This window comes from Chlamydotis macqueenii, chromosome 7 (assembly GCF_036417535.1).
Source record: "Chlamydotis macqueenii isolate bChlMac1 chromosome 7, bChlMac1.mat, whole genome shotgun sequence".
Taxonomy (NCBI): domain Eukaryota; kingdom Metazoa; phylum Chordata; class Aves; order Otidiformes; family Otididae; genus Chlamydotis; species Chlamydotis macqueenii.
Genome location: NC_141562.1, coordinates 13,888,316 through 13,914,828, shown reverse-complemented (window position 1 = coordinate 13,914,828; position 26,513 = coordinate 13,888,316). Strand labels below are relative to the sequence as shown.

Genomic DNA, 26,513 nt, shown 5'->3' with positions numbered 1-26,513 from the left:
GAGGGAGCGTGAGGCTTTTGGTGGGGTGGGCTGGTCCGTAGGGCTCTTCACAAACCCTTAGGGCATTTTTTTTTTTTTTTTTTTTTTCCCCCTAGAGTTGATTGTTTTAGGAGACCAGTGCAGTTTCTGGCAAAGCTCGCTCTTCCTAAGGCTGGTGCATCCCAAGGGAATCATGAATTAAAAATAATTATTTACACAATGTCATGGAAGCATGAGTTACAAAAGCGAGAGGGAACCGTGTCTGAAAAGATTCGTTCTCCATCTTTTTTTTTTTTTTTTTTTTTTTGTTTTCCTGCTAAGGAATAAAATATCATACATATATGAGGTAGGGTAGGGTCAAGTGGCCAAAGAGGTCTCCCAGCCCTCAGCTGATGACACCTCCCTTCATATTTTGACCTGACTTCATAAGGAAGGCAAGGCAATGCAAACTGCTTCCCTGAATCCCTTAAACTGGATATCAGGGAGGGTCCTTGGAAATAGGACCTGCTAATTTTAATAGTTCCATTGCCAGTTGGCCTCTGTTGTGCTGGCTTTTTCCCGCATTCGGATCACTCAGTGAACTGCTAGGGTGTTAAAGCCCTCATAAATTACACCTGCTGGGAGGGCCTTCCAGTGTGATTTAAGGGCAGTCATCATAGCAGAACATTTCTGTGGGAGGACACACTGATGGGTGGAGAAGCACCTCGCGCCCAGTTATTCATCAAAGGCTGTTTTTCCACCCGATGCGAGGGGACGAGACGGCACAAAGACGAGATGGTGGCTGCGGCCACAGCTCCTCTTTCTTGGCTCGGTTGCTCCCTGTCTTCCTTCCCGTTGCTAATGATGCTTTGTCGTCACGTTGGCATCTTGCTTTGCCTCTCTGGCAATCCAGAAACCACTGGAAAGGGATACAGTTGGGATAACGGTTTGCGTGGCAGGTGGTCCCCCAGCAAATGACTGTCAGTAATTAAAACGATACGTTCCTGTTTTAGTGTAAATATGAAGCAGAAGCATATTTTTTGTTTAATTTCTGGGACTCACTTCCTGGGATTTAATGTGTATTGAAGATATTGGCAACCGTTGGAGAAGGTATGCGTCCTTCGGCTGCGGGGCGAGAGCACCTTCTGCGACCGCTGCTCCGAGGTGGCGATGCTTGGCAGCCCGGACCAGCCCGTTCTCTGCGGGACCACGCGCGCTGCCTTCTGCACTCTGTTTGTCAGGACAGAATCCTCTGCGAGCTCAGGTGGAGGCTTGAAGCGTTGCGTTTACCGAAATGAGTCAGATAAACATTGACGGTAGTTCTCCCGGCGTTGCTCTGCTGGCTTTTGGCGCAATCCCGCTCTTGGTTGCTCTCTCCCCGTGGCAATTTTAGGGTTAAGATTCATGGAAAGAGGAAAGGCTGGGAGGCAGAAAGCCAAGCCAGGTGGTGCTGGTGATTTTCGTTCCCTTGGAGCCACCAAGCGCATTTTAGATGACGTGGGGGGACGGTGGTTGTGGTCCAAGGCTCAGCACCCTTTCATTTGATGAATTACACTCAGAATAGGAACCTTTAAACTCTGCGGGCTCTGTTCTCCTCTCCGGTACTCAACCACAGCTCCTGGGGTCTTTGGGAGGGGGATTGCCCCTCAGGTGGTAAATCTCCCCTTATATTTTCTCGTACTGTACGTTCAGTTCTTAAAAAAAGGGAACCGCGCGAGCATTTAATCCCAGCTTCTTTTGTGCCCCTGCAAGACCAGAAATTCTGCCAGTTATTAAATCTTTTGGGGAAGACACTAAAAATGCCTGTTTGCAGAGCGGGCGCGTGTGGAGGAGTGCCAGCACGCAGCTTTGGGCTTGAATTAGTTGTTCCAGAGAGAGTTGCATCTTCTGGGAAGAAGCAGAAACCAAAGTCGAGAGCAGGAGGAACAGGCACTGTTTTCCAGAGCATCTCGATTTCACGCAGAGTGAAGAAATAAAGCTCAGGTTTGGGGGGTTTTTTTGTTGGTTTTTTTTTTGTTTTTTTTTGTTTTTTTTCCCTTTGGAAATAGGTTGTTCCTTTTGAATTTAAGCATGGGGCCAAGGTTTCTGCCCCAGCGTGCTTTGCTGCGTATCACAGAGGGGCAAAGACTCAAGGTGAAGAGCAGTGAGGTGGTCACGGCAGCTGATGGACTATTTATACGATGATAACTGTGTCTGTTGCTGACTCCATGAACCACATCCAACAGCATCTATTTCAGTGCCAAGGAGCCCTGACGGAGCACATTTTGATTAATAAATTATCCAGCGCAAGGTGTGTGATGGCTTCCCCTTTCACATCTCGTGAAAGTCATCCACTGCGAGTTGAGTGGCTCAGCAAGCCCAGGGTCTTTCAAGGCTGTGGCTTCCCGGTACGAACGGTCCCTTGTGTAGCTGGGAGGTGGAAAAATTTGCCGGTATGGGGGAATTGGCTTCCCCTGGCTGACGGGCAGGTCTTCACTGGAGCTGGACAATAGCTACATCTCTTTCTATGGGTTTGAACAACACTTGAAGACCAAAGGGGTAGTGAGGAAGGAGGAGATATCAACGTGGGTTTTTTTTCTTTTCTTTTTTTTTTTTTTCCCTCTGGGTTTGAGCCAGTATTTTTAACAGCCTTTTTAAATGGTGAGAGCATTGGCTGAGGGCAATTAAACATTATGGCCCTCATCTATAAAACCCCTCGTTATGGCAGTGTTTCTCCAAAATTATGCCTGTGCCACCATCCATTCCTCAATGAGCCTGGAAAAACGCTCCATATGGGCTGCTGTGATCCATCCCATTACTCCCAGCCCAGCGCCACGTTGGTCTCACCTTCCCGGAGCTGCTGCTGTCCCTGTACCCACACAGGGATGGAGGGTTGGGACAGTTTTCCTTTTCCTTTTACCTGTGTCATAACAAGAAGCTGGGCTTGTATGTCCTGAGCCAAGTGTGTTCCCTGCCAGATGAGAGCAATGAGTCTGCCAGAAATGTACTAATATTGCTGTCCCAAAGTTTGTTCTTTTTTTTTCATCTCGCTTTTCCTCTGTCTTTGAGTATTTAAAAGCATTGCTTGCTTTGCTTTTTGTCTCTGCGTTCACTTCTGCTGTTCAGCCTTTCCCTTCCCGTCACTGAATTTCTGCCTCATTTCTAATTCCTCCCCTGGTCTCCTGCTGTCCCCCACCTCGCACCGTGTCCAGCTCCGCAGGTTCACAGCTGTAGCAGAGATGTAGAAGTTGAGCCTGCCTTCCCATGGGATAACCTTCTCCAAGGGATGCTACCTCCTAGGCAGCCTCATGTTTCTTTTCTGCCTTGTTTTTCTTAAGCCGTGCTTGCTTTCCCAGCACTTGAAAGCAGAGCTTCTCCTTTGCTGATGAAAGACCCGTTTATTCCTTAGCTTTGCCAGCTCTGTAGAATGGAACTGGGTTGGCTGGCTCTCTGTGAATGCGCCACATCCTTGTCTGGATGGGGAAGGAGGTGGAGGACATGTAAGCCTCTGTTTAGCTGAAACAAGAGCTTGGTCTTGGGCTCCCTTCTCAAACCAGAGCCATGGAAATTAAGTCCATGGTCTCGATCTAGAAATGCTTTTGTGGCTCGGACCAGATCTCAGACTAGGCAGAAGATGGTTTGAGAAGTGACACGTCCAGCAGCTGGTAATTCCTGAGCCAAGTGAGCAATTGTTTCATTGCCTTTCTGGTGTGGAGCAGAAAGTTGTGTGTGCCATGGCATGAGCATTGCTTGTGGGAGAGCTGGCGAGGGGGACACATTTCTGAAGGTCACTTGGCTTCCATGTGAAATACAGTCATGATAGTTCCTATCTGTGTCCTTAGAAGAGTTTGTGGACTGCAAAGTTGGAGATGGAAAGGTCTGTGCCATTCCGCATCCTCCAGGAAACAGGGTTATCTGGGGATCTCAACTTTGTCTGAAACCCCTGCAAAGGTTCTCCACCCCCTCTGTGTTCTCCATCACGCGTCTGTGCGTTGTGGTATCGCTTCGCAACCAGCAATGAGCAAACCGTGGCTTGCTCTGTTGGTGCGTCTGGCAGGCAGCATTGGCCACCAGCCACACATGCTATCATCTGGAGCGCTGGGTCAATGCAACAAGTAGATCAGCTCACGGTGTCCACCTGCCTACAAGGCCACCACGGGGCACAGACCCTGCGACCAGCACGACTGGGAGGAGCGTGGAGCAAGTGGGAGAGCAGTGGAGCAGACAAACGGGTTGAAAGCCATCAGCCGGTGCGGCTGCGTGCAGCATCAACTGCGGACTAAGCTGTGCCTAACCCAGGCTCGGCTTTTTCCTGGGTCGGTAAGCTGATGGAGAGATAATGGGACAGAACCAGGCGGGGGGGAGAAATTGTACAGATGTGGGAAGAGTGAGAGAATTGGGGAGGGAAAGATAAAATTGGCTATTTTTTCTCCCACCCTTTTTTTTTTTTTTCCTTGCTCTGAGGAAAGTGAAGACGTGGGGACGATTACAGAGATTTTTGTGAGGGAAGCGTCTCGGGGGGAATGGGCATTGTTCGTCAGTGCGAGTACTTCAGTGGGGATCGCTGGTCAGAGGAATAATGAAGCAGTGGTTGGAGAGGCATTGTAGAGGAAATCATGAAAGAGATGAGTTTGGAGACACCCCTTTCCCTTCTGAGGCTAATTTGCAAACCTGGCAATTCCCTGCTTTGCAGAAAGGCGCCCCTGAGGGCACCCGATGCACATCCACCATCTGAGCCGTGTTGGGGAGGCTGAGCTGGAGAAAAGCCTCTGATGTGCAATCTGGGAGGGTATTTATTCATCTGTCCTTCCAAAAAAAAAAAAAAAAAATTACTGTGATCAAATAAGAGTCACATAACCATTTTTAGGATATGGGGCTCAATGCTGTGTTTAGTCCTTTGTGTCAAATTCCTGCCCTGTTGACCTGTTTCCACTAAAATCCATTGGTCTCCGTGTTTACAGGTGCCTGTAATTTTGTGATTAAAAAGGTATTTTATTACTCTTTATATTAGAGGGAGTGTACCAAGATCACCCTGGTGCATAAACTTTACCATGGCACCCTGGAGCATTTAAATACCTTGCAGCGCAATTCGATGTGTCTCGTGGAGTGTCCTTCAAACCTGGTAGCAGAAGAAGTCTCCTGAAAAATCAGACGCAAATTACAGAGCAAAGGTGGGAAGTCAAGATGAAAAGAAGGAGAACCATCCAAGGGAGGAGACTAGAGATCTTCCTATATGGCAGTGAAAATCGGATTTTAAGAAAGTAAGGTTGCAGCTAATATTTTAAGTAGCCGTGCATCAGTTCATTAAGGTGGCTAGCAGTCGATGGGCCATTCTGGATGGAGAGAAGAGAGGACCAAGGACAGAAATGGGAGGCATTTGGTCTGAGAGGAAGATACATAGGCTCAATAATGGGGGAGAAAGGTGTTATGGCACGTAGGGCTCTGGGAGAGAGAGAGGAGATGCTGGCAGCCAGCGGCTCGTGAAAGCCAGGGGGGCTTCCAGGACAGCCAGACTTGGAGGCTTTGGCCATCCCACAGAAGGTGCAGCCATGGTTAAACGGGAGATCAGAAGGGAGAAAGGTGGATGCTGAGTGGTGAGAAACAACTTTCTGCTATAGCAGATCCATCTTGCACCTCCCAGGGAAATGACAAACGTTGTGTGTGTTTCCTTCATGCTGAGATATATTAAGAAGACAGGGTGGTTGTTTGGTTTTTTTTTATTTTTTATTTTTGATTGGGATGAATATAGTGTACCTGCAGAGTCTCCTTGCTTCCATTTGGGGTAGGGTGAGGGTTTTTTGCATACCGTGAGACAACGAGGGCGGCGGTGCGGGCGGCCGTATGCCTGTGCGTAACCTCCTCAGTCATCACTAATTCAGCAGCCTCCTCCAGTATCGCGTCAGGCCGGTGTCGGGTACCCCGGGCTCCACGCACCAACTGCTTGTTTTTGTCTGGCTGACGGAGAGAGGGCCCGGGACTGTCGCAAGGGCGTTCCCGGTGCGGGACCTTCATCTCTTTAGCATTTGCCGGCCGTTGTCTTAATCCCCTCTGGGTGTCTGATTCAAGCTGAGGATGGGATGCTTGGTGGAGGCAGTGCAGCCCTCCACGGCACCCTGTCTGGTTGCCTGCAGGTAAGGAACCCGCACGGAGGCCAAATTTGACTCGAGCAGAGGAAAACAAGGCAGCTGTATGGGATCAGCACATCTGGCAAGAGCATAAAAGCAGTGTGAGTGCCAGTAGTACTTATCCTAATACTCTCCCTGGCACAGACGTGTCCAGCTAAGAAAAATCCTGAGCAGCGTGTGGCTTCTCTGTTGTTCGATAGATATTTTTTTTTTTCTCCCCCATTTCACTAACCTCCCCAGTCTCTCCTTGAATACACGTAGACTTTTGTCATCCTCAGCATCCTCTGGCAAGAGACCCCTCAGCTAAACTACTGCTTGTGATGTGAAGAATTGTTTGTGAGCTTGATTCATCTGCTCCTTCCTCTGGTTGACCTGGATGGCCCTTAGCTTTTGTATTTTGGGAGACACTCTACCCACCCCAGGGACACGGTGCCCTGTGAATGCAGACGGTTGTTCAGGGGGATGCACTTGAGTTTGGCCCTGGTTTGAGCCTATTTTAGTCAAAACCCTTTGGAATTCTTCAGCTGCCTACAGCACTCGTAGCTTTTGGAAGGAGAGCACCGTTGTGAGCCCTGAGCTTGGGTAGGTGAGAGGAGAGGACCATTACAGCCATTACATTTTAAAGCACGTGGAGATAACGTGCAGGGTTCACAGAGCCTGTGCCCAGCCTGGAGCTCCTGGCGTGGCAGCGGATCTGCTCTGTAAAACCTTTCATTTGAGCACCAGATCCAGTCATGCGTGGAAACTGGATGGAGAAGAGGGTCCTGTCCTCCTGCTTCCTTCTCCATGCCTTTTGACATCGGCTGTACCAGCTGCTTGCATGCTCACTGCCTCTTATCTTTCTCAGGTAACACCAACAGCATCTTTGCGCTGGACTACATCAGCGGAGCCTTGACCCTCAACGGGCCGCTGGACCGGGAAAACCCTTTCTACAGCGCTGGATTCATCCTCACGGTGAAGGTGAGAGCTTCTCCAGCCGGGAGATGCGCTGGCTGAGCAGCGTGGGGGAGGGCTCCCTGCTTGTGGACAAGTCTGTTGATGTGGAAGTGCTTATTTCCCACTTGTCCTCCCAAAACCACCAGAAAAACGGCAACATTTTGTCCTGTCAGCAGGCAGCGGTGGAAGAGGGCATCCAGGCGCAGGCAGGCACAGGGAAGGAGTGATGCTGGAAGTTGCCTTGCCAAGTAAAAGCGTTGGAGCGTGGCCTTGCAGCCCCACCAGCCCCACCTGAGAGCGGCTGCCTGGCTCCACTCGCAGCCCCATAATTAAAATCAATACCAAGCTGGGCAGGTGGTTGGAAACACATTTAGAAGTATAGATTCTGCCGAGTCGGAGTGGGGGAAAATCAGCCTTGTAGAAAGGGTCATTGATTGGGAGGGCAGCGGCCAGCACATCACCCTTCTCGATTTGGCAAGTGCAATGCTTTGCTGGGGGGTGCCAAAGGGACAAGAAATTACCCCTCCTGGTCCCAGTCACAGGTACTGTGGGGCTTTATGCACAGGGAAGAGATCCGCATCCATCCCTGGTATCTCTTGGTTTGGGTTTTCATAGTTTAAATTCAGCAGAAATCCAGAGAGGGAGGATCGTCTGGTTTTAATAGGGACAAAAAAAAAAAAATCTGTTTAATCTTGGAAAGGTTTGTGAACCTGAAAACTTGCCCGTTTTCCTGCCTGCATGATAATGGGGTTCCAACTATATTCTGTTGATCCAAGAGATGTTTTTATTTCCTCTCCCCCCCAACTTTGCCTCCTCCCACAAATGCCAACTTTCTGCAGCCCCCATCCCAGGGACCCAAAATGTTCTCTGCCGCTCTCGTCCTGGAGCACGCAGCGAAAATACAGCTGGATGGCTCCTCATTGGGATCAGCCTGTTCTGCTGCTGTGTGCAGAAGCGGTGAATAGCAATGAGCCGTGCGGGTCGTGCGAGCGTTGCTTTTCCGTGCCCACAGCGCAGCAAGATTATCCAAAGGACGAGAGGAGGGACTCTGCTTGAAAAGGCTCTTCCGCAAGTCTTGCTTCCCTGGCAATAAAATCTGCGCTCTTTCCTTTTGGGAAAGCAAAATTGAAGTCCTTCTTGAGACAGAGGTGTGATGTGGAGTCATGACTCAGCTCTGTATTTAGACACGTGTTACCAAACCTATTTTAAGGTCTAAATCTGATTTTTGTCCGTTGCCCTAGTTTTCTGTCCCTTTCATTAGCACTGTGGTTAGCTCCCCGCTCCTGGTCCCACCTCAGAGGAGAAAATAGGAGTGCTTTTTGCTCCATCGTGGCTTCCCTTATTTTGAGGGCTGTCCCCCCCGCTCCAGCCCGGTCTGAGTCCTGACAACCTGTTGCATGACAGGCGCAAGTGAGAACTTGGCCAAAGGGAAACGTTAAACCTCTGGGAAGGTTTGATGGGTGGTGGAAGAGCTGGGTCAACATCTGTGTGTGTTAATGGGTCAGCGGTGGAAAGGTGCTCAAGGTTAAGGGGCCATGGCAGAACCAAATAAGCATCCTCCCTTGGCAAGGTGAAGGAAGCAAAAGGTGCCAAGAGTCTCTAATCGTGGCATGCATGCTTTCTTCTACATTTATCCTTTGAAAAGTAACAGCTGCCCTCTTGTTTTCTCTCCTTGCAGGGCACAGAGCTGAACGACGACCGCACACCCTCCAACGCCACCGTCACCACCACCTTCAACATCCTGGTCATCGACATCAACGACAATGCGCCCGAATTCAACAGCTCGGAGTATAGCGTGGCCATCCCGGAGCTGGCCCAGGTGGGCTTTGCCCTTCCCCTCTTCATCCAGGTGCAGGACAAAGACGAGGTGAGGGATTTCGGGATTTTCGCCGCGGGTGCTTCCGCCATCTTTTGTAGGGTAGCACTGGTGTGGTTTTGGGGGGTGCAGGCAAGGATAATTCACTGATTAACCTGTGATGAGGTGCGTGGTTATGTCCTGATAGCTATTTTTTCAGCTCTTATGCCGTTGCTCCACTTGCTCGGTCCCCTGAGTGCAGCCGTGGCACATGCTCTAGTGCAGTGAGGATTGCACGGCTGCTGAGAGCCAGAAAATAGGATTGTATGGGATGCTGATTCTTGCTCGCCTCCAAGGGCTCTTGTCGGGCAGTCCTTTGCCGGTCTGCTTTAGAAAGGGAGGAGATTTTCTGCCGGGCTCCCAGGGGACCTGCCAGGGAGGAGAAAGAAAAGGACCTCTGGGCGCTCTGCCGCGGCGGGGACGGGTACTGCCGCTGTCAGGGAGGAGGTAAGAGATACCGGCTAGCGTGGGGGGACTAGGATACCAGTTCATCACTGCAAACGAGCCGGGAGCGTCGGAAGCTTGTTCTTCCCTCGTGTTAACAGAGCTCCTATTTGTTACGCGCCGGTCCGTGCCGCGTAGGGATCGCGGCGTGTTTTCCAGCCTTGGGCTCGCAGCCTTCAATTACTCTGATTATTTGACTTGTGCAGTTCACATCTGGCTGCTTCCACGTGCCAGTCCCCTCCAACCCTGCCACGCTGTCTGGTGTCTGCTTCAAACGAGTGCTGACACCTCACGGTAAACTTTCCAAAATCCCTTGGAAAAGCTCTCAGCTACAGGCTCCTGCTGGCTCTATTCTCCTCGCGAGAGATGAGGGGAGAGGGTTTGTCAGAATAAATGGCATCGTCAGGATATTTTCCCAATGCTCCGGGTAAACGATGTGATAGCACGGAGGAATACGGAGCGGAACGTGCCTCCTCACGCCCCAAAATCCCAGTAGATCAATTAAAACGTGACTCGTCAAGGCCGCCTTTGCTGACTGGAATGATGGATTTGCTTTTCCCCAGCCCTGGGTGGAGTTCACCGCATCTCGTAAAGCCACCCAGAAATCCCATTTTTTTTTCGCGTGAAGTGATTATGACACGGAACTAATAATCTACTGGTGACATGATGTGATTGTCCAGGAGTTATGAGTTCAGCCTGAAGAGGTGCAGATGAGCTATTAGACAGATAAAGAGACTGTTTTTTCTTGAAAATGTCAATTGCTAATAAAGAAGATATGGATATGACAGACGCTTAGGATAGTTTCTGAATAGAGCCGCTGTCGTGCTTTCTGAGGGATGTCGGCAGATCTGTTCTTGAAGGGCACTGTAACACTTCTGTTTGTGCCAGAAGGATGACGGATCTGTCATTATTTCTGGTTAAAAGCTCATTTTACTGGAGTGACTCCCATTCAAGGATTCACTTTTCAGCCTTGCTAATTTTAAAAAGGGAGAATAAAAAATAGCCTTGCCTTCCCGATCGCACCAGCAAAAAAAAAAAATAGACTCACTCTTTTGGTGTATTTCTTTAACTTCCTGAGATTTCCCCAGAAGAATTGGCTGAGATTTTAAAAACTGCTGAGAAAAGACCTCTTGTGCAAAGGGAGTTTTACTGTACGTGTCTTTGGAGTCTATCGTATTAGCACGGATTGCTTTGACCGTAGCATGATTTTCCCTGATAAGAAGAAGCGCAGGAGAGCTGATGTCTGGGAATATCTGGAGGGAGGGAAGTTATAAGCAATTGGGTTGGGTTTTTTGTGCGTTATCCTGTGGTAGGTCGGTCTTATTTCCCCTCGTGGGTGCTTGCAACCCGATTAACCACCAAGGTAGCACTTTGCGGGGGAAAAAAATGAGGAGAGGATGCCTAGGTCATGAGAAAGTTCTGTATGAGATAGAAGTGGGACTGCATCTGCAGCCAGGCTTGTTCTAGCACTTCTTCCCGGGCAGTGTATCTATAGAAGTCCCAAGACCCTCAAACTTTCAATAAAAAACTTACAGAAAGGGAAGATAGTTGCCCAACGGTGCTCAAGTACCCCATGGGAGTTGCGAGGCTTTTACAAACCGTCTGGATTTGAGGTAGCCGAGATGGCACTGGGCTCTCTCACGTCTCTGTGGATGCAGGGGTGGAGGGACCGGGATGGCAACGACTGAGGTCTTTAGGTGGGGATGTGACTCAGGGCGTGGCTGATGGAAGCTATTTCACCAGCGTGGCCTTCGTGCTGGAGATGACACAATTCATTTGTGTAAGGGGCAGAGGCAACCAAGAAGAGAATTATGCACTTCTGAGGAGAGCAGCTAAATAAATAAATGAGAAGATGGATAGAGACACGTGAAATCAAAGTTAGTCTTGGGGGACGGTCATTTTCCTTGAGTCTCCTGCCTCCCAACCCATGTTGTTAAGTCCTGGGAGAGCCCCTTGGCAGGTTGGTTTCTTTCTTGAGCCAAGATGTCCAACCTTCTTCTGACCCTTCCAGCACGTTTTGACGCTGTTCCTTCAGCTCTCACGCTTGTTGAGGTCCTACTTTGATGGAGCAGCCCATGCCTGAGCCTTGCCCCACACAGGGGGCATTGGGTGGCTTTGGGGAACCTGCCTGTCTTCGCACCCCAGTTGTGTCTTTGTAGAGCTGGAGAAAGGAGTGTCATGTGGATCTGGCCCTTAAAACTCAATGCGTGGGCTGCCCGGGCCGTTAAACAAGAAGGTGTTTTGTAACTGGGCCCACACAGCCTTTTTAAATGGTGGAGTTTTTGGTCTTTCTTTCTTCTGGTGTGTTTTGCACGAACTTAAATGATTGCTTTTTGAAGGAGTTAGATTAAACGATTCAGCCAAGCACTTAAAAATGTATTTACGTTGCACACAAGACCACGCTTGAAAGCGTGCGCTTGATTTTACCTCTGTGTTTAAGTGCCTTTCTGGAGCTAGGCTGGCATTAACGTCTCAGGCAAGGTATCCAAGCAGGGTGCCTCCGAGGAGAAACCCATTCCCCCGAGTCCGTCCCTTGCAAAGTCCCTGCTGCCATCCCTCGAACGCAGTCCCAGCCTTGCTCAAAGAGAAGCTGGCTGGGGGTGCGAGGTGGGGCGGGGAGCATCTCAAGGAGGATCCAGCCAGATTGAGCCGAGGTGGCCCCAGACGTGGATTCGGGGTGCAGCCCAGAGGTGTTCATCTGAGTGTGCTGTTTTTTCTTTACGCATTCTCTATGGCTTCTCGAAAATGCTGGAACGCAGGGAGAAATTGGTGCACAGGGCTGTGGACCCGGCCTTCTGTGAACCAAGAAAAAAAGCATTAACCTCTGCGCGGCTGAGTTTCTCTCTCTGCTTGATAGGCAGCAAACCATTTGAATACTTTTCCAAAGCCATTTGAGAGCTGGTTACGAAAATGTGTGCAAGCTTCTCGGTATTTATGCTGAGCCTGTACCCAACTGGACACCACATCAGACCAGTATGTGTATTCGTAGACGCTCCCAGGCTGGATTCTCCTCTCGCTCACGTTGTGACAGATCGGCAGGGATGAATAAATCCTGTGTGCACGACACGGGATTAAAGCCTTGCTTCATCCACTTTTGCAGCAAGGTTTGTTTCCAGCTCGAGAGCGAGAGCCTCCAGCTGTGGAATAAGGTTGCGCTTATTCGGAGGGCTGGTCCGCTCCAAGGCTGGCTGAGGTGGGGGACGCCTTTCTGGATACGCTGGTATTAAACAGCCTGGGGGCTTGAATTTTAGGGAGAAGGCAAGGGTTTGGCCATGCAGGAAAAGGAGAAGGGCATCCTTTAGGGCATCCCAAATTTGAGCTTCCGATCGCTGCAAGGTCTACACCGAGAGAAACGGCAGCGTGCTTTCCCAGAGCATGCCGGAGAAACCAGCTCCTCGGCCAGGCTTTTGCTTGATTTTCCTTGCCACAGTTGACTGAAGAGGAGGAAAAGGGCAGAGATTGTATAAAGCAGGAGTATGATGGGCTGACATTTTAAAATAATTTTGAAACAATCCTGCAAAATAAGCAGATTGAGAAAGACAAATGGGGAATTTAGAAAAAAAAAAAAAAAAAAAGAAAACTCCAGCTGTGGGAATACACGGTATTTGATGCATAAAGCTACATCAGAGAGTCGCACGGGGATATCGCGTGTGCCCATGCGTGTGCAGGTGCAATATATGAATCATCCGTAGCATATATATGCATATGACAGACACGCGCTCCATAAATATGATCTACACGGCAAGGAACTGTAAAAGGGAATTGACGGCGCTTGAGTATTCTCTCCCAAAAGTGCCAGCTGCCAGTCGGGCTGAATTAGATTTCACAGGGGTTTTTGCAATACGTGGAATTCACCAGCAAATTACCCTTAAAGAGGGAAAATCAATCATTTGGAGCAGAGATAAGCTGGAGGCGAGGCAGCCTCGGATTGATCCCGTCTGTGCGGGCGTGTGTGGAATTCAGCAGATAACCTGGGGAGAGCGGGGAAGGAGAAAACTCCGCCAGGAGGGGGGCGGTGGGCAAGGATTGCCACTTAGGGTGGACGGAAAGATGGGAGAAAGGGGCTGCCGGCGTGGCGAGGAGCGTCGGAAAAACCGGGGAGCATTTTGCTCCGGGCGTCCTGCATCACCCGCAACCCCAGCGATGTCTTTAGGGATGCAGGGGACGAGCGCCCGCGCCCGGTGAGCCCTCAGAAGGGGTGTTGATGCTGTCGTGTTTGGGTGGGCAATGGGTGCCGGGAGCCCGAGCCGGGCAGCGGGAGGAAGGCAGGCAGCTCCGGAGCGGCTATTCAGAGCACTTCAGTTAAATGCCTTGAAGTAGGTGGAGAGAATAACCCTCTTTATGCCCGCGTTTTCAAAGGAAGGATTAAGCGTTATTTGTCTCTGACTTGCTAGAACCAGGCACAAGGTATCCAAGCTGTACAAAGAGGCACTAATTGCTTCTTTTTTTTTTTTTTTTTTCCCCTTCCTCCTCCACCACTCTTGAACTCTTAGCGCTTTCCTTTCTTTGCAAACTTGCCAGAATGAGGGATACTAAACACTCCTCAGCTTTTTGGAGGTAATAGCCCATGCCTAGAAAGCGTCCAGGAGGAAAACTGGAGTTAGGCTGGATTTTGCGCTTCGGAAAGGCCAGGCTCTCCATTTGGGAAAAGCAAGCTGCAGCTGAGCTAGGGTAGAGGCAACCGAAGGAAGGCCCGTACCGAGTCGGCGTGAAGAGAAGAAATCTGAGGATCCCAAGCTGCTTTTCCCCAGTCTAGCCCATTTTGTGCTGAAAATGACGGCAGGTTACCAACCTACCTATGCACCTCGGTGATTTTAGAGGGGATGTGGTGGAAAAAGGGTGGTTTGCTTGTCCTAGGGGTTTGGGCTCTTTTTTCTTACCTTGAGTTTCTAGCATAGCCATTGGTAAGCAGTGCTAAATTTGACTGGTGGAAGGCTGACTGATTTCTGAAGCATTTCCACGCGCTTCCCTGAGGAAGAGGATGGGTGGGAACAGGAGTGGTGAAGCCAGTGGGGCGAAAACCAGGGATAAAGCTTATGATCCATCGGTCAAAGCCGGAACAGCAGATGTGGCAGCTCCTGGCCTCCCGATGGGAGATGTTCTCCTGGCCTCCCAGGGAAGGTCTCCCCTCTGCTCCAGCCCCCTTCAATATTAAGACAGGCATTGCGTGCACGGGGCTGGCAGCCTGGTCCATCATAAATTGTTGAAATATGAAGCGTTTAGGATCAATCAGTCAGTCGCTTTTCGGAAGTCTGGTGTCGGTGTGAGGTTGATGCTGGAGGGACACGACGCGGCTTCTATTACACGCTCCGAGGAATACATACATGCAGAACAAACTAATAATTATGCCCAACTGCAGCTACGATTGTCTTTTAGCTGAATTGACATGAAATTTTCATCGGTTGCGGCACAGGCTACGGCTGGGAGGAGGTTTGGTTGCCGGGAAGGAGGCAGCGGGCAGCAGCCTCGAGCCACGGCGAGCGCTGGCCCCGCGCGCTGGCACGGGATGAGAGAGCTGGGAAACGTGCGGCTGCGTCCCGGCTTTGTGCAACAGCGAGCTTCCCTCCATAGCCCGTTTCTTTATGGCTCAATTTGTTTCAGATGGAGGGTGTGTGCGGACGGGTTTATTATTGTAGGGTTGCTAAGTTTTGGCAGGCTGCTGGTTAATTTATGCCTCTCAAGGCAGGCAAAGGAGCCAGTTTGTTTTCAGTGATGGGGAAAAAAAACTCCAGCAGCACAGGAACTGGTTGGAGGGGGAAAACTAGCAGGTAAAGCAGGCCGTGCACCCATCGCACCCCGTGCTCATCCTCGACACCGCAGAGAGACGATGCTCGGCCGCGCGCCCACCTCTGCTCACCAGGACCTTTGCGAGACCAGTGAGCCAGCGCTTGTTTTTTCTTCTTTGCCAACACGTTTTGGATCTGTTGTTTGCTCTGGGTGGCAGGAGCAGGGGCGAGGAAAATGTAAGCAGCTCCCCACGGCTTCCTCCGGAGCGGGGGGTACTAGCTGTGAGCCGGGCTGAGCCAGCCCCTTCTGCTGGGCAGCTGATAACAATTTGAATATTCAGATTTGCTTTCAGCCATCCGCAGGGGGCTCGCGGGCTCCGGGAACCGGGAGCAAGGAAAGCAGCATGGGGGCAGAAACAAAAAAAATAAATAGCTGAATAAATATCTAAACGGTAAGTCGCGGCAGCCCTCCCGAGAGGCAGACGTATTCCCCTTCTCCAGACCTCACGTGGGGAGACTGAGGCACTCGAGGGGCTGCTAATTAGGGATGGTGGGTATCTGGAGGCTGATCTCCTTCCCCAGCTGGAGGGGAATTAATCCACCCAGCTCTCGTCCCGCAAATACTTGCATTCCTTTTGATGTTTCAACTTTTATCTCACGCGTCCGACAAACTCGCTCCTCACCAGCTTCCAAGAAAATCCCTCACATCTCGCCACCACAAAAGGTCCCTGGGAGGGACATGGAGGGCTCGGCAGCAGAGCTGGGCAGAAATTCCTCAATGGAACACCGTGGGGCTCTGCCGGAGATGCTCAGCTTGCCCCCCGCTCCGCCAGCTGCTGGGGTGCGCAGGGAGGAGGGTGAGCAGAGATTCTGCTCGTGTCGCCGGCTCTCGGCGGTCACGCTCAACCAGCTTTTGTTATTAGTGCCCCTTCGTGCATTTAATTGGTCCTTTTTTCTGATAGGAGGGAGGTCACTCGGGGAAAATTGGAAATTCGGCTCTGGCGGTTTCTGAACTTGCTTTTCACCTGCTCTGCTGGGCCGTGCTTTGGGGAGGGGTGCCGTGCCCAGAGCGGGGGTCCTAAAGTGCTACTGTCACTATGTCCGTGGCCTGGCTGCTTTGCCAGCCAGGTCTTGAGAGAGGAGGAGTTTTCCAGTTCCCCATTTGAGCTGTCTTACTGGAAAGAGCCCTCTGCATGGGAGAGGAACCCACGCTGTGTCCCCCAGCACGAAGCAATGAAATCCCAGTGTCTGGATCTTGGAACAGCAGAAGGGATTTTCCCTCCAGCTGCGTGCTGTGAAGGTTCATTCCAGGGATGCGTTCCTTTCATGCGCACGTGGATTTTGTATAAAATAGGTGCACAAAAAAAGGAGGTTTTATAGAAATCACATGCGTTGTACACCCAATGAGCGTAATAAAATGCAACAAAGAGTGCTGAAGGTTGGTGCCGAACCCTATGGCTCAGTTAACCCAACCCCAGCAGAGAAGCACTCCCCTGCATCTCCGGTAATTGCACGGTGCCCATTTTTATGTGTCTGAAGGCAAAGGGCTGGGCAGGTGTCCTGGTTTTGGCAGGGATGGATTTAACTTTTCCTGTGCCCAATGCACAGACGTTGCAGTTGGGTCGGTGCTTCTGCCCTACACGTGGTCCTGGGTGCCCGCAACCTTACCCTGCACCGGGTCCTTCCTCCTTTGTCACTGTCAACCTTCCTCTCTCCCTTCCCAGGGACCCAACAGCGTTTTCGAGGTTTACCTGGTGGGCAACAACTCCAACCACTTCATCATCTCGCCAACCTCCATCCAGGGGAAGGCAGACATCCGCGTCCGCGTGGCAGTGCCCCTGGACTTTGAGACCATTCCTCGCTACGAATTTTCAGTAAGGCTGCACCCCTGTGCTCTGTGGGACGTCCATATTTTTAAGAGTGACCATTAACCAGGCTTCTCTCTTCCTCTCTCTAATCCACACTATGAAACTCTGGAGCCTTACAAAATGGCCAAAAAATGGAAATAATAATAAAGGAAGGGGAGGAGGTGGGGAAGAGAATTGCTCTGTGCCTTCTCTCTCTTTCTGACATCCAAAGGCTCAGCTGCAAGAGCTCCCAGAGAGAGGGAACGGGGCCTTCTCTTTTTTTTGAGCATCTATGCCTTGGTGGTTAGCACTGAGTTGGCCTCTCTGGTGAGGAAGGTCAGGGGAGCATTGTTGTCTCCGTTAAAGAAGAATAGATAATTCTCTCAAACTTCATAAATGGTGTCTCCAATCTTCTCCTTTGCCTCCCGTCTCTGCCCAGCTCTTCGCAAACGAGAGCATCCCAGACCACGTCGGCTTTGCGCGCGTGAAGATTAACCTCATCAACGAGAACGACAACCGCCCCATTTTCAGCAAGACCCTGTACAACATCAGCCTCTTTGAGAACACCACGGTGGGCACCACTGTCCTCCAGGTTCACGTGAGTAGGAGCATCCTGCCTCTCTTTCCTGCGTCCCTGGCTCGCGTGTGGCTCTGTGGTGCCCGTCACCAAGGCATGGGCTGGGGAGCCTGGTAAGGGAGTGGTGGAAGATTCTGACAGTAGGGGGGGGTGTAGGCCTCCCGTGAACTTTTGGAACAGATGCCTTGATCTTTCCTGGTCTATGGGAGATGTGCGTGCGGCTGCCACCACACCAGGAGCTTGAGGAGTGTCCTGCATTGAAAGGTCTCATCCGCAGACAGCAGCTTCTCCTGCAGATACGGGTGGTCAGGGTCTTGCCTCTTGCTCCTCCTCACTGTGTGGGACCCGTGCAGTATTTCAGTTGTGTGCATGGCTTGTGTCCCATTGTGTATTCACTGCTTGTCTCTTACTTAATTCTTATGGGAAAGGATGCTCTGGTACCTAAAAAAAACTTGATTCCTTCATCGGTGAGGGTGAACACCCAATGTTTGTAATTCAGTCTGGGTTTTCTCACTGTCCCATTGGAAGCCTAATCTTCCTCAACCAAACTGAGGTCAATTGAGCCCATAAAAGAGTGAAGGGTGGAAAAAGAGGGGAATGACTGTATTTAGCAGAGCATGGTATTAAACGGCTGGCAGCAGAGTGGTGGTGTGGCAGATAGAGGCGGTGACGATAGTGGGGTATTTCCTAGGGCTCGTCCCTCTTGCCTGGGTTGGTGGGACCACCCAAAACCCCTGGTGAGAAGTTATGTTTCTCAGGGCGCAAGGGCGATGTCAGTCAATGTCAGCACCAGTGTGGGGCACGGCAAGAACCAGAACAAAACTCTGAACTGAAAAACAATCAAAATAGGAAGCAAAGCTCATTTGGGACGGGGAATATCAAAGAGGGGAGCATCAAAACCCTTGCTAGGCTCCGGGTGTGTTGCTATTGCTATGGTTAGTCACAGATGGACCTGCTGCCTTGTGGGACCCACCTTGCCACTGGTCACCCACCCACACGGACGGGCGGATCCAGAGAAGAAAAGCTCTGACAAAAGGGTTGGGTGCACGCGCCTGTGCGTAAGTGTGTTTACTCTACAAACAGATGGCGTGAAACTGCATAGAGCCCCTGAGCAGTTCCCATCTGACAGTTATTAATATTTCAAGCAGATGTTTAGCTAGTCAGGCCGTCAGACGCTAAACAATGAGATTGTTACTGCCTCTCCTCTTTCCCCAACTTCCAGCTATGCCAGCATTTTGGAGCGGACTCAAAATGCCAGGAGTTGAATCTTCTCTGATAAATCAGAATGGATGCAATTAGCGCTGAAATCCAGATTGCCCTCCCAGCTGATCCCAAACTTTTAACAACCCCCATAAAGCACCAGCTCCTCCTGCTGCTGCCGCTCGCCTCCGTGGCGCTGCCCGTCTGCACTGTGCCTCTCCAACTGTCCCACGTGCCGCAGACACAAAGTCTGCTTTCCTTGCTAATAATTTCCTCCTTTTTTTTTTTTTTTTTCTTTCTCCTTCTTTTCCACTTGCCTGGAAGCTCTTTCTGAGTGTTCACCTACAGCGGTTAGGGATGGGTTTTTGGAAAAGAAGTGTAGCCAGCCACACAGGGTACCCACTTCTTTGGTGGCCACTGAATGATGTCCTCATGAAAAGGGACTTTTGTTGGCTCCCCCTGCTCAATACCTAAAAAAAAAAACTTGATTGCAAAATGCCCCTTTGTGCAAATAAGTGCAGGTTTTCCACCTGCCTGGAAAGCTGACACCCTGAAGCTGAGCCCACCTGCTCAATGGCACTGGCTCTGTCCCCCGGTGAAGATGCCACCACCCATTAGGGTTGTGTTTCTGAGGGAAAGCTGGAGGGGTGATGGGTTTCCAGGGTGCTAAGGGCAAATCAGGAGATTTATGAGATCAGGATGAGCAGGGGAGTGGTTGCGGAAGGATGGCAGGAGGCTTCCCACCAGCCGTTGCTGGAGTTGGCCAAACACAGTTGGCAGGGCAGAGCAGTGCCTGCAGCTCCTTCCCGGCAGGGAGGGGAGCAGCTAAAACCACAGGGGCTGAGGCAATGGGAGATCGTTGATCTTCTGCCCAGCCCGGCATCCTGGGGAAGGGGGAGAAGCTACTCCCAGCAGCCCAGAAGACCCTGGGCTGGTTGTCCATCTTCTGCAAGCAGTTTCCTTGCTCTCCTCCCTGTGCTGTGCATGGTTGGGTTGCGTGAGGGCGAGGGGAAGGGAGTTTCCTTCATGACCCAAGAAGAGCAATAAGCCTGCTCCGCCGAGCAGGCGTACTCCTCGCTGCCACCCTTTCCCCGCTGCCTTCTGCTTGGCCAGCTGAAAATGGAAAGGGAAAAAAAAAAAAAATAAAAAAGCGCAAGCAGACTTCATTTGCAGTGACAAATGGCCATTTGTCTCTGCAGCATTTCAGCTCCTAATGTGGGTGACAGCAGAGAAACATTGCCTGTTACACGTATAAATCAAACGTACAACAACCCTGAGCGCAGGCAGCCAGCAGGGATGCGGAGCCGCTGCCGGCTTTCCGCTCTCTGCCTCCTTCCCTTTGCGCAGAGCCGCATGGGCTCGGATACGCGCGCCCCTCCGGCTTCCTGGGCAAATCTCGGTTCCTTCATGGGCACGGCGCAGCCTTGTCTGCCCTCCAAGATTTTGTTTGCCCGCTCTTTGTTCTCCGCTTTGCGTTCCCTCCACTTCCCTGTCTGTCCGTCCATCCATCTGTTTAATCCTTTTCAGGAAAGGCGTTTATCAGATGGGTTCAGGTAGTCGTTTTCTTGTGGAGGAACATCTGGAGAGGTCAGGCTTCAGAGGAACAGGTCCTGCCACGTGCAGGGAGCCAGCAATAGGCCCAAAGGCAGCCTTCTCTCCTTCCTCCGTGCTCCTTACCCATGTGAGAAGCCCCTTCGTCCAGAGATGGCTTGTGTGCCTGCTTTTATGGCAGACCAGCATGAAGGCATCCTTACTCCTTCCAGGTTGCCCCATAACATAAATCATTGGAGTTAGGCCTGCGTCGCAACCCAACAGCCGAGCAGAGAAGGGGGCTCTGCAGTTGTTAACGGTCTCTTCTCATCCAAACTTCTCTTTTTCCCTTTGCTCCGAGCCCTGCCACGCAGGGGAGAGCCAGGCCGGAGAGGCTCGGAGGTCCTGCACAACACCACGCTCCTTCTGCGAGGCTGGGGAAAAGCAGGCAGGTAGCCAGAGCTCAGCCTGACGATATGGGCGAGTTCTGCCCCAGCTACCCACAGATATTGAAATATTATCTTTTTTCTTTTTTCTTTTTTTTCTGAAACAACTGGCCATGAAGCCATTTAATAACGTAACAGAAAAGGTCAGGGAAAGAATTTCACACTTCTTGAGCAAACGGGCAGCCAGTATAACTTCACGCCTTCCAGGAATGAGAGGCACCGAGAACATAGACTGTGCCCTAAATTTATGGGGGTCTCTGACACCCCCAGCCATGTGCCGGTGGCTTCCGATGGGTGCTGGCTTTCTCGACAGCGGGGAGCGGGGTTGGAAGGCTGTGCCCTGGACATCCACGCTGCTGTCAAACAGCATCGGTACAAGGCCTTGCAGGAAGCGAGGTCTGGCACACGAGGGGTGACGTTCCCAGGGCAAATCTCCTCTCTCCTGACCTAGCTGCTCAGTCTCTGCTCCTTCCTTTCCCAGGCGTTGGGACCAGATAGAGCTTTCAGCTGGGAAACTTGAGTGGGTGGAAGAAGCTATGGAAACATGGCTTTGCTTCTGGGGTCACCAAGACCCAGCCCAACTTCAGGTGAGCTGCCCCAATCTGCAGAGGAGCAGGAGGGGGTCGGTTCAGCGTCCCCTCCTGTCCTTTTGGTGACATTCTGGGGCTCTGGCACCAGCCGTGCCCCTCGTGTGCAGCAGAGGATGCGTGGCTGGGACGAGCAGGGAAGGTGCAGCTTTTGGACGCTGCTGCTTTGACAGCAGCTGCCGTGAGCTTCCCAAAAGCCAGGGACCTGCACGAGCGAGGCACGTGCCTTCCTCTCAGGTGCTGATGTAGAGGACCTGGAGGAACAGGGAAGAGGCCTAAGACAGCCCAGCGGGAGGTAAGAATTAAGGGGCAGGAGGTCTCCTTAAGCTCCTTGCGTCCTGCAGATCTGCACAGTGAAGTCCTCCTGAAGAGCTCTGATAACCAAAATCATTAATGCCCAAACGAACCAAGAGTAGCTTGTTTTTAACTCAACAATGCATCTGATTTGCCTTGAGGGGTCTGGAGAAAAATCAGTGCCTCCCTGGGCTGGGATTTGTCCCAAATCCTTGCTGAGTTAGTGACTGCCTTCCTCTTGGGACCTCATCCTCCCACATCCTTGCCAGGTTATGTTCTGCGCCTTGCCTTGATGCCCCTCCTGCCCAGAAATACCTCCGGTCTGCGGTGGTGCTGGGTTTCCCCCCATGACAACCACCCTCGAGAGAAGTCGGAAGGGGATGCCGAGACTTTTCAGAGCTTTGAAATGTTCCTTCCGCCCTCTCTGAACATTTTTGGGTAAGCCTGCTTGTGCGCTTTCCAGAGTTATCTTTTGCAGACCCTCAGGGATAGCCTGAGCATCTCCAGCAGTCCGCAGACCTCCGACTGTAAACTACGGTGCCCGATTCAGCCGTCAGACATCGATTCCAGCGTGGGAATGATTTCCTCTAGTTTGTGAAATGCAGCAGGGCGGGTAAAATAAGCACCGTGTTCCCTCGGGGCTTGAGAATCTGAATCTGTAAAACAGCCTTGTGCTTTAAATAATGCTGCTTTCCTTTTTTTTTCTTCCCTGCCCGCCCCCCCTCCCCCCCCGCCCCCGCATTTCAGATTACAATTTTCAGATTGTTTTATGGAGGGAGGGAAAGTGAAGGTCCCTCTGTCTTTTTTGCAAATGCATTAGCCTATATATTCTTATATATATGTATGTATATATATAGTATTTTTTATATGTATATAAATTCTGGTTCATATTCTTGAATAGTCCCTTTCTGTTACCCTCCATGGATCATCCCCTCCCTGATCATCGTCCCCAACACATCCATTCACCTGAGTGCTCGTCTTCTCCCCTCTCTGTCACTGCGCTTCCTCAGGAGAAGCCTTGTTAGTAAGAGCCTAATGAAGTAAATGCGCTAATTAACCTTCCATTACTCTCCTCATTAAGGCAACCTTTAATTTGGTTGGCAAAGTTTCTCTCCTTTACCACCCAGCTGTCAGTTTTCTTCTGCTTCTTTGATCTGTCTTTGGCCTCGCATCGGGGCTGGGAAAATTGATCCCGGCCTGATTTGCTTTCCCCTTCTTTCCAGCCAGCTGTAAACGCCAGTCAACAAGAAAGTAATAGTGGAGTTTTTTCCCACCTTGGGAAGGCGAGTTGCAGGCGTCAATAAGCATCTATTTAAAATGCAAATCACTTTCCCAATCAGCCGTCAGTCTGGTTGGCACAAGTTTGGCGGGGGCATGCGGGTGCCATGGTCCATGGGCTCCTACACCCTGACCCAGCGCTTTGCAGCAGCCCCGGGGCAGCACTGGGATGCCCAGGAGGGTTGCATCCCTCTTGGTTTGTCCAACTTCAAGGGCACATGGCCAATACAGGTGGGATGGGGCTTTGCTTCCAGACATTGGAGGTTTTCTCTGGTTGCCCGTGCAGCCTTCAGGTCTCACCCCACCCTGTGTCCCTCCATCCCTTTGGCCAAGGGCACCCGCTACCCCCTAACCGCATAGCTGCCGCTGTCTTTTTGTTTCTTGATGCTCTCCAAAGCTTTTCTTCCTCCTTCTTTTTCTCAGAGGAAAAATTGAACACAGGGGGCAGAAAGAGTCTGGGATAAAAGGCGGTAGGTGTAGAGGCTGAGTGGAGGAGCTGGCTGGATCTTTGAGCTGCTGGTGGGCCAGGTTCTGTGCCAGGGGACCTATCTTGAGCTACGTTTCTTTCTCCCATGATGATGGTGACTTTGTGGACCGATCTTCCAGATTTTGAGGAGGTTGCATGGAGAAAGGAATGTAGCCGGTCGGAGCTGGGAGTGAGGTGGAGAAATACCTCACAAATCAATGGACAGGTGGGAAGGTTTCCAGGGATAAGAGTGTTCTCAGCTTCTGTGGGGAGGCAGGTGGGAGATAAACCATCCCCTGAGCCATCCGTGGTGCCTGGGGTGCTTTTCCAGCCTTGGGACTGGAGAGTGGTGCCACCCGTCATCTCAGGGGCCATTGGTGATTAGTAGGACGCTTAGGAGAGCAGGAGGTCACAGGACACTGGTGGGAATGTGAAAGCAAGGCTCATCGGCAGCTCATGGAGGCTGGAGAAGGACAGGGACTCCCAGCTGGATCTCCAAGCCCGGAATTCTTCCCTCCTTCCAGCCCTTCTCACCTGGCCCACACAACTCGCCCTCCCCGTTAGCATCTTAATTGATCTTGTTGTTCTCAATCCCCCTCCCCGAGCGCTCCGACTCCAGCCGTGCTTAAACAGAGCAAAATCTCTTCCAATTTCCCCACCGCTTAAAAGAAAATTGAATCCTTTATCTGCAAGAGGAGAGGAAAACTGCAAATACGTGAAACAGTAAATAGTTAAATAATCAAGGCAGACGAATCCAAATTGCCTGGCAAGTTGAACATGAATGGCTTGTCTTCTTCCTGCGTGCTTCTCTTTTTTAGATAAAAAAAAAAAAAAAAGGCTTGCATTCCTTGTTCCTGTTAAATATTCTTATCATTCCAGCCCTGTAAATAAAGGGAAGGGGAGGAGGGAGTTACCAGGTAGCAGCGTGACTGACAGATCTGAAGTCCTCGTCTTTCTGTCAGGGCCCAGTGCTCTTTGGCTGTGTTTATCTCTTTAATCTAAATATCAATCCGTAAAACCGAAATGGGGTGGAATAGGAATCATGACAGCCCGAGCGCGGAGGAGAGGGAGGCTTATTGCAGCTTTCGCAGCCGCTCCCCTGTCCTGTTGGAGCTGTCAGGGTAAATGCACAGAGGTGGGAAAAACAAAACAAAATCACAGCTCCCCTCTCAGAATTCAGCCTGTGAGATGGGAAAGAAAAACATGGAGCAAAGGCACCCTGCTCCTGTCCAAATTGCATCCTGCAAAGCACAAACCCGGCAGCAGGATTCCCCCCACCTTTCCCAGTGTTCCCAGTAGGAGACGGGGTTGGGTGGTTTTCCCTTGCTGCTGGCTTTGGCTGGTGATCTGGGAGGTGAAGGGAGATGTTTTCCGAAGGTGATGCTTGCTGCCGCACGAACACCTCGGCTTCGCGCATCATTCTCAGCCATCCCTTTAGGGCAAGCACTGTCTTCACCTCTGTACGGCCTCTCCAGGCTCAGCACCTTTGAGTCCTCCCGGGGCTGGCTGCTGCATCCTATCACCGAACGTTCTTTTGGTATCTCCAGTCATGGGAGTAACGTTAAGGCTCTCCACCCCCTAAAACACCTTTGAGAAGAAGCTGCTTGCTGTCTGAGACTCAGGTGTGGTTTCCAGCTCCTGGGAAGCGAGGATGCTGTGCTTCTGGAGCTCAGCCTCCAGCTTCTGGACCACGGTTTTCCTTAGTCTGAACAAGGAGCATCCCCGATGCTCTCTCTGGGAATGCCTCTGCCTGGCAGGGATGTGTTTTAGGCTTGCTACCCCTTGCTGACAAACTAAAATCCTGCTCTCCAGCTGGGTTTTCATCAAACTCAGAGCAACCACAGGCTGTGTCCAGTTCCAGGGTGAATTATCTTCGTTCCAGCTGGAGAAAGGTTGGGCTATGCTTTTCCTTTCTCCAGACTAGGATTCACCATGTTCGTGTCCATCTCCAGGCAAAGACCAGTTTGGCTCTTCTCTCCTCCTTTGCTCTTGTCCCCCCTCTCCCTGCTGTGCCCCAGATGATGTTCAACCTGCAACCTGGAAATGGAGTTGCAGATGGTGGGAGGCGCGATTGGCTTCCAGGAGCTCTTGCAAATACTTCAGAGCTCATTGGGGATTTATATTTCCTCCGTCGGACTTTGACCTTAATTCCTTGCATTTTGCTGGGCTGTAAAACTCATTAGAGACCCAACATGAAAGTGATTGAGACGTCAAGCCAGGCAGTTGTGTGGTTATTTAATCTAGCAGATGTGCCGCTTGCCTTTTAGGTGGACAACAGCAGAATGTGAAATCAATACGGTTCATTAGCGGAGTACTTGTGCCCAGCTCCGGTGTGGAGCTCCGGTAAAACCCACCGAGGCGGATGTCTAAATGGTCTTGGTGTCACTTTGCGCAGTGCAAACGCGCGCTCGAGATGCTTGCTTCTCTCACTCGAGAGCCGTCTTCTGTTGGCTCCTGCTTGAAACCCCGGTCTCCAGCCATGGCAACAGCCCCGTTGCCGTGAATCACTCCCCACTAAATCAGAGCTGCCCAGGCAAGTGTTAACCTCGCTCGCGCGGAGCTGCTGTTGCAGGGCCCGCTGTTATAAAACACAATCAAGGAGGCTGTTGTTTTCCTTGGTGGCTGGCAGAAGAGCTGAGGAAAAAGCTCTGCAGTTCCCAGGGGGGTTGATTGGCTATTTTCACACCCCCCTCCCACCCCAACCGTGTTCAGCGCAGCATTTTGGGGTCGTTAGCAGCAATTGAGCTGCCGGCTTGGTGCGGACCCCATGGTCCAGAGCTGCTGGGGAAGGTGGCAGCGGTACCCTGGCATCGCCCTGATTCCCCGCTCCCACCTCCAGCTTAATCACCCTGCCGGGCTCCGGCGTGGTCATGCCGGACGGCTCAGCTCGTTCCTGATTGCCACCTCCCACCAGGCAACCGCTCTTTAAAGGCCTGAGAAAGAGCATGGTCAGGGCAGGCGATGCCGGCGAAAGAGCTATTTTCCGTCTGGGAAGGGCGTGATGACTTCAAAAAGGTTTTCCATCGGTTTTCTTGATCCCATTTTGCAGCCTGGCGATTGCTTCTCATGGAAGCTCTTGGCCTTTTCACATGTCTCTCCCTCAAATCACAAATCAAATCCCAACTCAAGTGGATACGAAGGATGAGCTGTTATTCCCCTGGGACCTGAAGATTACAAGAAGTCACGTTTAAGAAGGTTTAGGTGGCTCCAAAAATCGGTATGTTGACAGGGCATGGCTCCCCACCCTGCGTTGCTTGCCCATGGC

At 51.3% G+C, this 26,513-nt stretch overlaps 1 protein-coding gene across 1 annotated transcript in view; it reads left to right on the top strand.

Moving 5' to 3' along the window:
• CDH23 (cadherin related 23) overlaps nucleotides 1-26,513 on the top strand; it is a 171,658-nt gene that overhangs the window by 83,567 nt on the left and 61,578 nt on the right. The window contains exons 9-12 of the mRNA XM_086752377.1: nucleotides 6,910-7,022; nucleotides 8,677-8,865; nucleotides 16,748-16,897; nucleotides 17,310-17,468. Coding sequence (XP_086608503.1) covers nucleotides 6,910-7,022; nucleotides 8,677-8,865; nucleotides 16,748-16,897; nucleotides 17,310-17,468 — 611 coding nt within the window. The remainder of the gene's footprint in view (nucleotides 1-6,909; nucleotides 7,023-8,676; nucleotides 8,866-16,747; nucleotides 16,898-17,309; nucleotides 17,469-26,513) is intronic.